The sequence below is a fragment of the Phycodurus eques genome, chromosome 19, assembly GCF_024500275.1.
Source record: "Phycodurus eques isolate BA_2022a chromosome 19, UOR_Pequ_1.1, whole genome shotgun sequence".
Lineage (NCBI taxonomy): Eukaryota > Metazoa > Chordata > Actinopteri > Syngnathiformes > Syngnathidae > Phycodurus > Phycodurus eques.
In genome coordinates, this window is record NC_084543.1 from 16,117,549 (window position 1) to 16,129,094 (window position 11,546).

Consider the following 11,546-nt stretch of genomic DNA (forward strand, 5'->3'; position numbering starts at 1 on the left):
GTGTTAAACAACTCAGGACAGAGCACCTATTGTTTGAAGCAACCCACTTTTCAAGTCAGGAAAAGTATTGGAACGTGACTGATGGGTGTTTCTAGTTGCTCAGGTGTTGAATTTTAGATTGATTGCTCAAACATTAGACTGCTTGTTTTTGGCTTTGGGTTTCACCTGTGAAAACTACCTTTGCTGTTAAGCAAACGAAGACCAGAAAGCTGTCTATGGGAGAAAACCAAACCATTTTGAAGCTAAGAGGGAAAATCAATCATAGCTATTGCACAAACATTTTGGCAGAGCCAATACAACAATTTGGAATGTCCTGAAAAAGAAAGAAACTACTGCTGTACTGAGCAACAGCATTGTGAGAGCTGTGAAGAAACACCCAAAGACAACAGTCAATGACATCACTGCCAACCTCCACAGGGCAGGTGTCTCAGACACAGACTTCATTGACACAGATTACAATCCACTGTTTGAAGACTTTGAGAGAAGAAATATACAGGCCATACCACAAGATGCAAACCACTCATCAGCAAAACAATTGGATGGCCAGATTGGATTTTGCAAAGAACTACAGAGATGAGCCACAAAAGGTTTGGAACAAAGTTTTAAGGGCTGATGAGACCAAGATTAACCTCTAGCAATGTGATGGAAAAGACAAAGTATGGAGAAAGAAAGGATCTGCTTATGATCCAAAACACACAAGCTCATCTCTGAAGCATGGTGGAGGTCTTGCATGGTTTCTCCTGGAATGGGCTCACTAATCTTTATTGATGATGTAAATCATGATGGTAGCTGCAGAATGAATTCTGAAGTCTACAAAACCATTTTGTCTGGCAATTTAAAGAAAAATGCAGCCAAACTAATCGAGAGAAGCTCAATCATGCAACAAGACAATGACCCAAAACACACTGCCAGCCTCCACAGGGCAGGGGTGAAGGTATTACAATCCACTGTTCGAAGACTTCGAGAGAAGAAATATACAGGCCATACCACAAGATGCAAACCACTCATCAGCAAAAACAATAGGATGGACAGATTGGATTTTGCCACAAAAGGTTTGAAACAAAGTTTTATGGGCTGATGAGACCCAGATTAACTGCTACCAAAGTGATGGAAAGGCCAAAGTATGGAGAAAGAAAGGATCTGCTTATGATCCAAAACACACAACCTCATCTGTGAAGCATGGTGGAGGTCTTGCATGGCTGCTCCTGGAACAGGCTCACTAATCTTTATTGATGATGTAACTCATGATGGTATGAGCAGAATGAATTCTGAAGTCTAAAAAAAAACAATTTTTTCTGTCAATTTAAAGAAAAATGCAGCCAAACTAATCGGGAAAAGTTTAATCATGCAACAATACAATGACCCAAAACACACTGCCAACCTCCACAGAGCAGGGGTGAAGGTATTACAATCCACTGTTTGAAGACTTCGAGAGAAGAAATATACAGGCCATACCACAAGATTCAAACCACTCATCAGCAAAAACAATCGGATGGCCAGATTGGATTTTGCAAAGAAGTACAGAGATGAGCCACAAAAGTTTTGGAACAAAGTTTTATGGGCTGATGAGACCAAGATTAACCTCTACCAAAGTGTTGGAAAGGCCAAAGTATGGGGAAGAAAAGGATCTGCTTATGATCCAAAACATACAACCTCATCTGTGAAGACTGGTGGAGGTCTTGCATGGCTGCTCCTGGTACGGGCTCACTAATCTTTATTGGTGATGTAATTCATGATGGTAGCAGCAGAATGAATTCTGAAGTCTACAAAACCATTTTGTCTGGCAATTTATAGAAAAGTGCATCCAAACTAATCGGGAGAAGCTTCATCATGCAACGAGACAATGACCCAAAACACACTGGCAACACAACAAAGGCCTTCATCAAGGGGAATAAATGGAAGGTCTTGGACTGGCCAAGTCAGTCACCAGACCTTAACCCAATAAAGCATGCATTTTACCTCCTGAAGACAAGACTGAAGGGCGAACCCCCCAGAAACAAACAACAACTGAAAGAGGATGCAGTCAAGGCCTGGAAAAGCATTTCAAATGAAGATTGCAACAGTCTCAAGTTAATGGGTCACAGGCTTGATGCAGTTATTGCAAGTAAGGGTTATTCCACCAAATATTAAACGTTATTGACTTTAAGTTATGTTAATAATGTCTGTTCCAATACTTTTGCTCACTTGAAAAGTGGATGGGTCCAATAAAAAAAGTGCTCTGTTCTGAGTTGTTTTCTTTTGATCTGAAAGCCAAATGTCTTCACTCTACATTAAAAACAAAGGCCCAGAACTTGCCGTTCCAATACTTTTGGAGGGGACTGTATACGATTTTTCTGTTATTGCTTACTATTACTACTTAATAAATTCTGTTATTTCTGAGATATGTGTGAACTTGTGAAAGTGTCAGAACCATTGCATGTCTTTACCGTTATTACAATTGTATACAGGCAAGGGTACAATGGGTTTAATGAGTAGTTAGGATGATTTATGCACTTGTATTCACAGAATTTGAAGGCCAACACATAAATTGTGCAACTCACACAATTTTAATGAAAGTGTCTGTTTTTACTGTTATGCGTTTTTGTCTTAACTGTTCAAAAATAAGTTTATTTCAATGGGTCACCAATCAGGATTGCCTTAACTATGAATGCCTGATACTTCAAATCATGAATAACTTCTTTAAAATAGGACTAATCATGGCTGATTCAGCATGGGAGACATTTACCCTTATAAAACCAAGGTGGCATAAAATTGCTAAATTAGATATATATTTTTTAAACAAGTGTCTTTACTGTTATTAATCAAATATGAAAATGACCCAATTATACTTTATGCCGAGGACATGCACTGAAACAGATTTGAAGATGTGGATTGAATCAGTTTCAAATAACACACTTATTTATTGCTTATTTGGTATTAAAGGTTTTTAACTTGTAACCAGTCTGAACAAATAATTACATTAATTTGATTTAATAATTGCTACCCTCCACCCTAATATAATCTTGAATAGCACTCCTTTGAGTCCAGACCTCTGCAAAGGTTAAAAAATATATCGTTTTTGTCCATTTGCAGGCCAATTCCTTGTTGAAGAGGATGACAGAAAAAGATCAAATAAAATCTAAAAAAAGTGGAAACGTCCTGGCACACTGTATTTGTGGGGTGGGATTAATAGTTCCACTGTAACAAACTGCAAATAAATAAATAAAATTACATTCTGCTACACCCATTTTTATCTGGATTTATACCAAAAGATAATGGTTTCTCTTCAATACACATGCCACCCATCCTAAACGTTTGTGGTAGCTTTTGCGTAATCATGCTATCTCCTCACACAACACCTCCTCCTATAAATTTGCAGTACTTTGTAAAATGTAATTCAAGCACAATCCTGCTAACTAACAAACAATGATCAAAACAATACATTTTGTGCTTGGCGGAGGTAATGACAAGTGTAAAAATATTTTCTACCGACTGAAGCAAATGAAATAACAGAACAATTTGTAGGATGTAAAATTTGCCAAACAGTACACATTATTTAAAATTCAACCTACCATCCTTTTCATTGTCAGATCAACTCAAACATTTGGGTAGGAGCCATCCATGCAGTTGCAGAAAAGACCACAACCAAGTTAACTGGCTCAAACCCAGAACACTCTTGCTGTGACATGACAGTGCTAACCACTGGCCCTCTTTGAAATAAAATATTACCATACATTTTTACAGTTTTTTTTTTATATAGTAAAAATGCTGCTAAAAATGCTTTAAATTCAAGTGTTTATTTGTAAATTTTAGTTTGGCTCTTTGCTTTCATAGAATAGATGTATTTGATTCTTTTACGCTCAGCTGATTGAAATATTTTTTTATAACAAAATAAAACAAAGATACCATTTCTTTTTTAAAACAGCTTTTGTGGTAAAAAAAAAAAAACAACATAAAAAAATACCTCAATAACATTTTGTTAAATTATCTCCTATGTATAATATGCATATTTATGTCACAGAAAATTGAAGGAATGGTGTACATTTCATTCATCATGTCCTTTATCAACCTATTATTTCTGCATATCAATCAAATTTGCACAAATATTTACATTTGGTGTCTAGTCTTATGTTTTTTTTCCAGGTTGTTTCATTTGCATATACTCACATGTGGGTGGTGTATTTCACACTTGTTTTACCTGCATCAGGAGGTAGTAGGTACACATATAGTTCAATAATATAGCCTCAAACAGCAAGAGTCATGTCAAATACACTGCATGAGCAAGCATGGATTTAGATAGAAGGTAGAAGGTTTTGTGTTTTGGCCATTTATATACTGTAGATACTAAATCTTAATAGTACTGACGAATCAAGGCAACTTTTCTGCTCTCCTCTCGTACAAAAAAAAACCTTTGGTAGAAAAGGTGGACGGATTTTTGGGAGTTGATCGTGAATCCAGTATATAATCAGTCAATTCTTGCGAATTTGGGGGAAATAAAATGCATCGTCTTTGACAGCAGTTATATGTCTTGGCCCGAAAAACACAACAACAAAACAGTGAAAATTTCATCTGCAAACTGACCATAAGGCATTCCAAGCCATAGCAAAAATTTACATTTACAAGTCTGACAAATCATTGTGTCCACAGGTTCAACTTAGATTTCCAATTTATTACATACTGATTTAATAATGTATGCGATTACTGATCAAAATATTTATGCTCAAGCAAGATAATTTACACACAAATCTCATTATATAAATAAAGCAAAGTATTTAATACATTAATGCATTGGTCGTGTAGTTGTGTACCTTACTGCAGTGTTCTACAACTAGCGTGCGTTCAGTTCTCGGCCAATGTCCCGACATGAATTACACCCAAGGGGAAATGGGCATGTGCAAGTCCACAGTTTTGGTCCTAATATCATAATAGGCATGTAACGATTCATTCATTACATCGATGTATCGATTTGTTTACCTACGATCCAACTGGATTGATCTGTGCTTAGCAAGTTAGCCTCCTGGACGAAAATATATTGATTTAAATCGATTTAAAAGGTAATCAATCTTTTGAATTTCCCATGATGTTACACACACACACACAGAAATGTGTGTTTCAAGTGTACCGAGTTCAAACACATGCACAGGTGTGTCTCTAACTCAAATGTTGTCACTGAAACTATCAGAAGCCTCCAAAGACATCTGCGTTTCCCCAAATTGTTTAAAGGGATAGTAATCTTACTGTATCCAAAACTTCTGACTTTGAAGAAAGTAATGACAAATTAACCGGGTTGGGGGGGGGGGGGGGGGGGTGGTAGGGTGTGTGTGTGTGTGTGTGAAATACTCATTCTGGCATTTAGCAAATAGAAATAATTTTGGTAATCCTAATTGACCTAAAACAGGAAACGTTTAGTCTGACTTCATGTCAGACTGTGAGGGGGAAAAAGCGTGTCTTTTTATGTATTGTACATAATAGGCATGTAACGATTCATTCATTACATCGATGTATCGATTTATTTACCTAAAATCCAACTGGATCGATCTGTGCTTACCGTTAGCCTTCTGGACGAAAATATATTGATTCTAATCGATTTAAAAGGTAATCAATAAATTGTATTGATACTAGGAAATACCGCATTGGAATTATGCATTGCAACCTTTATATGGTGGTGTGTATGTGTTGAAAGAATAAGAGGAACTTTGTCAGGGAAAAGAGGAAGGCGACGTCAACTACTGTTACGCTGTTTCCGTGCCTTGTGCTACTACAAAGAGCAGGTTTGTTCACTTATTTAGTCCTCTATGTATTATTAAGATTATTCATAAAAGCTTTCCCTGATGGAAACCTGACAGTGCTTTGTTTCTAGCCATTAGTATTCGACTGTTTCGAAATGTAATTCGCAAACTGTGGGTCCAGCCAGGGAGTCCTTACAGTGGAGGCATTCTTCCAAGGACCTCCCTCATAATTCGAACACATCACAGGGGAGAAAAATGGCCGAACCAGTAAAATAATATAAAACACACCGGGTTACAACAAATAAATAAATTAATTAATTAAAAAAAAAAGTTGTCGGTTTTTTTTAACTGATTTAATTTTGCATCTGAAACTAAAAATATCAGTTTCTCTTGTTCAGGTCAAGTTTTTATGCCAAGTTGTTAACAGTTTATTAATAAAATATTACAAACTTTGCTTACTGTAAATTGAATACTAGACTGATAAAAGTAAGTACCTGGAAATTGAATGTTACGTCATCTTTCAGGGCATGAACCTTCGTTGATTTAAACCTCGAAAGTGAAAAAATCTGTGTATATATATATATAAAAAAAAAACAGTTCAGTAAGTTGATCTCATTGAGCAAAACCAATTTAATATTTGGATATACAGTGGGGCAAAAAGGTATTTAGTCAGCCACCAATTCTGCAAATGATAAGAGAGGCCTGTAATTTTCATCATAGGTATACCTCACCTACTGGGAGACAAAATGAGAAAAAAAAAATCCAGAAAATCACATCTGATTTTTAAAGAAATTATTAGCAAATTATGGTGGAAAATAAGTATTTGGTCAATAACAAATGTTCATCTCAATACTTTGTTATATACCCTTTGTTGGCAATGACAGAGGTCAAACGTTTTCTGTAAGTCTTCACACATTGTTGCTGGTATTTTGCCACATTCCTCCATGCAGATCTCCTCTAGAGCAGTGATGTTTTGGGGCTGTCGCTGGGAAACACAGACTTTCAACTCCCTCCAAAGATTTTCTATGGGGTTGAGATCTGGAGACTGGCTATGCCACTGCCGGGGCCTCATGTACAAAAGGTGCGTACGCACAAAAACGTGGCGTACATTCTTTTTCACATCAAAATTCAGATGTATCAAGAATGAAATGACCGTGGAAATGTGCGGTGCCCCACGCCAACTTCATGGCTGGCGTACGCACGTTTTTACAGCTGTTGGTGCTTTGGCAACACTTAGAGGTGATGCTGGGAAACTTGTTATAATAAATCTGCACATCAGAGACATGAACAATTAGCACTGATGAAGAATTAATGGCCGACAACATTTGATTTCAACAATGTAAAAGAAGCAAGGACTCGGAATTCACCAGTTTATTAAATGAATCACTGATATTTGTGAGGACGCCTATAAATTGATCAAGGCGATCATTTATGCTGCGCATTGCCCTCACAATCTCTAGTGACTCAAGCACAGCGAGGACACGACCAGTTGGGCCGGCAGCAGCAGCTGATTGTTGGAGTGTAATTGCGTCGGAGACGCTGGGGATGCCGGCGGAGATGCCAGAAACGGGGGATGAATCATTGGAGCCTGTGACACCAGTGATGAAAGCACTGAAAAAAATAATCCTTTGAATTTAATTTGAACATGTGCATCGGTTGCACATGATTAAAATCTGTTCAAATAAAACAACAAATTTAGGAGAAGAGGGGTAAATTATATCAATTTAACACATTTTAATCATGTGCAACCGATGTCCATCCATCCATCCGTTTTCTGAGCCGCTTCTCCTCACTAGGGTCACGGGCGTGCTGGAGTCTAACCCAGCTATCATCGGGCAGGAGGCGGGGTACACCCTGAACTGGTTGCCAGCCAATTGCAGGGCACATACAACCATTCACACTCACATTGACACCTACGGGCAATTTAGAGTTGTCAAGTAACCTACCATGCATGTTTATTTGGGGATGTGGGAGGAAACCGGAGTGCCCGGAGAAAACCCATGCAGGCACGGGGAGAACATGAAAATTCCACACAGGCGGGGCCGGGGATTGAACCCCGGTCCTCAGAACTTTGAGGCAGGCGCTCTAACCAGTCGTCCACCGTGCAACTGATGTACATGTTCAAATTAAGTAAATTCAAATCCTTCTGTTGTATTGTATTTCTTCCATTTTCTAATAATTGCTCCCACAGTTTGATTTCTTCACACCAAGCTGCTTACCTATTGCAGATTCAGTCTTCCTAGCCTGGTGCAGGTCTACAATTTTGTTTCTGGTGCCCTTTGACAGGTCTTTGGTCTTGGAGTTTGGATTGTGACTCTTTGAGGTTGTGGACCGGTGTCTTTTATACTGATGAGTTCAAACAGGTGCCATTAACACAGGTAACAAGTGGAGGACAGAGGAGCCTTACAGAGGAGTTACAGGTCTTTGAGACCCAGAAATCTTGCTTGTTTGTAGGTGACCCAATATTTTCCACCATAATTTGCTAAGAAATTACTGATAAAAAAAAAATAAAAAAAATCAAGACTGTGATTTTCTGGATTTTTTCCCCCCCTCAGTTCATCTCTCACAAATGAGGTATACCTATGATGAACATTACAGGCCTCTCTCATATTTTTAAGTGGGAGAACTGGCACAATTGGGGGCTGACTAATTACTTTTTTGCCCCACTGTAGCACATCAAAATTGTTCTAAATCAGCTAAAAAAAAAATATATAAAATAAAAAAAGAGAATGACAAATTTGTTGTTGAACAGTGTAATAATAGGTTGCTGTTTTCTCCTTTGTTTTATCTCAAAGCAATACAAGTGCATCAGGAATGACCGTAATTCATTTTACCTGATTTCCTTAGAAGAAACAACAAGAATCTAGGAAATTTTAGATGAAAAACTAACGGGTATATACAGTGGGTACAGAACGTTTTCAGACCCACTTAAATTTTTCATTCTTTGTTATATTGCAGCCATTTGTTAAAATCATTTGAGTTATTTTTTTCCTCATTAATGTACACACAGCACCCCATATTGACAGAAAAAAAACAGAATTGTTTGAATTTCAGTTTTTCTTTTTTAATAAATCTGCAAAAATTTCAACAATTCAGTTTTTTTCTGTCAATATGGGGTGCTGTGTGAACATTAATGAGGAAAAAAAATGAACTTAAATGATTTTAGCAAATGACTGCAATATAACAAAGAGTTAAAAATTCAAGGGGGTCTGAATAGTTTAGTTTCCGTACCCACTGTATACATATATACGGGTACGGATTCCGGACCCACTGTATACACAACTACTGCGGTCAAACTTGCACGAGTAACGTGGGGTGAAGGTATTCTTTGTGTCCGGTGTGAACGCAGCATTAAAAATGGGGTGTGGTGTGTACTGCAACTCTTGATCCTTATGGTATTTTGACAAAAGCATGTCACAGAGATGTTAAGACACAAGGCAACTGTATTAACTTGTTAAAATGGTTTCTTCAAAGGGTAATAGTCCAACTCCTTATAGACTAACTAATTACGAAGAGTACCTTTGTTTGTAAAGTATGTAAAGGCTCCAACTACGTGGTGACCCTCAACAAGGTACAACAGTATAGAAAACAGATAAGGGCATTTCCTATTCCCATCGGCCAATACATGCACCTTACACACATTTGATAAGGTATCCAAGCTGTGAAAGTAGGTTAATTTTTTCTCTCTCTGTCTCATACCAGTGAGGGTGAATACAATATACCCTGCTACTATGTGTTTTTTTCATTAATTTATGGAAAACTAATTCACACCATGTCTCTTTTAAACAGTTAAGACAAAACAAAATACAATTACTGCAATATTTTGTTTTGTACTCAAGATAAAATTAATTAAAATTAGTCAGACAATTCATAACTGTCGCTCCAGGTTAATATTTTATAGATTAATAAAGAAATATGTCAATGTATATGAATGTAGTTGGAGAGATTAACTGCTACTGGTACCTACAGATTGATGACCTTAAGAAATCCATTGACTAATTTGAGCTACATTAAGAGGGGGTAGTTAAATTACTGACATCATTTATCATGTATTCTTTATTAAAAAATGTTTTCATAAAGATTCTGTCTACTACAGTTCTACTGAAAAAATGGTCAAGTCTCAGCAGCAAGTATTAATCTAAATAGCTGTTAAATGTTTTTTTTCAAAGGTTAGCAGGAGTAGCTTTAATGTGGATATATTAATACTGTAACAATCAAGAGATTGTGACAGAGGATGCCAATGCAGCTTCTAATAAGACAGGTCTTCTCTGACTGCTGGACTGTTAGTGAAACATGAATGTTGAATATAGTCACCACATTTCTTAGTGGTTTACGGTTGAATCAGAAATAAATGCAGCTCTGAAAACCTTTATAAGAAACGTGAAGGATACTGAGTAATTCTTTGCAGCATTTGCAGTGCTTTGGATGACTGTAATAATATTAAAACCTTTCATACCTATACTTTGCACTTCTTTGTTTATAATTTTCCACATACTAATCGATATAACCATTTTAATTTACATTTAAGGTTTCACCAAAAAGCCAACAAAAGCAACTGTAAAAACTAAGACAAAAACAAGAAACAATTCAAGTACTATTATAACTATGCTGTGTGAATTAAGAAAAAACAGAAAAAGAAAATAGAATTATTACATATAATAATTGTTCCTCTTTGTGCCTGCTTCTATTATCTCAGGTAATTTACAATTTATGTGTTCAGTGGCTAAGTAACGTGTAATAAAATTAAAAAACAAAAAAAGACCCAGCGCAATACAGAGTTATCACAGTTTATACAGGCCTGGGGCAGCTGAAATTGACATGGAGTACATAAGAGCGCCACTGGAAAAAGGTTGTTTCGTTAAAAAAAAATGAAAAGAAAAAATAAAGTTTTACCATGGTTGAATGTTCAGACAGGAGATACGAGAAAGGAGACATAACATCTGTGATCTATACATACATGGAAATGATTGCGGAGAAGAACCATAGGTTTTTTTCAAGGTGTGGAACTGACCATGTTCTCTTCATTACCTTACTTCTCCATTGGAAATATGTGCCTTTAAGTGTAATTTGAACTCACATCGATTCTCCATAATTCAGACTCTTGCAGAGAACGATCATTCTCCTGTTTTTCCTACTTTGAACTTAGGGTTCCTGTTTAATGTAGAATGTGCCTGAGCCATTACTCTCCTGATCAGAGGTGCCCTGGGAAAAGTTGAACTCATCCACCTCCATCATTTCCTCCTTCATTCGCAGAAGTGAGTCTGCAAGACATAAAGACACAAGAAATTGAAAAGATGGTGGTGTTGAAATACACAGTCATTGGCTTCATTGCAGGGTGTGTTAATGTGCATAATTTAGGTTTCTAAAACACATTATGATGACTACTTCAGAGTAGACAAAATACAACGAAGCTTTTATGTCCAACCACTGGTCACGTGATCAAAAATAGATGACTGTTTCCTGTTAAAGAGCAGGGGGCCCGTTGCAGTGATTAGTGTGATGTTACCTGATTTATGGGTTTGGTGGAGGTGAGTTCGGAGTTGGAGCTGAGTTGGCCCCTCGACATGATAAAAGGGTGGACTCTGCTCTTCATCACCTGAGAAGCTTCTCCTCCTGCCTGTCTGACTGAAGGGCCGCCGACCAACCGGAATCTTCCTCTCTAAACATCAAGCCAAACTCTGGTCAGCTACCGGAGCTTACACACGAGATCACTTCCAACTGTAACAAGTCTCATGGTTTATATTCTATATTATAGGACACAACGTTATAAACATTACAAATGAGAAAGAAACACAATTTACTGACACTGTCATTGATATACCTATTTGAATGAGATCC

General features: G+C 37.2%; 1 protein-coding gene across 3 annotated transcripts in view; it reads right to left on the reverse strand.

Annotated features, from left to right (window-relative positions):
• Positions 1-8,699: 8,699 nt before the first annotated feature.
• mbtd1 (mbt domain containing 1) overlaps positions 8,700-11,546 on the reverse strand; it is a 192,051-nt gene continuing 189,204 nt past the window's right edge. For all 3 annotated transcript variants that reach the window (XM_061705439.1, XM_061705436.1, XM_061705438.1), the window contains 2 exons: positions 11,215-11,367; positions 8,700-10,969 (listed from right to left, as the gene is read on the reverse strand). In XM_061705439.1, the coding sequence (XP_061561423.1) occupies positions 10,851-10,969; positions 11,215-11,367 (272 nt within the window). In that variant the 3' untranslated portion in view covers positions 8,700-10,850. The remainder of the gene's footprint in view (positions 10,970-11,214; positions 11,368-11,546) is intronic.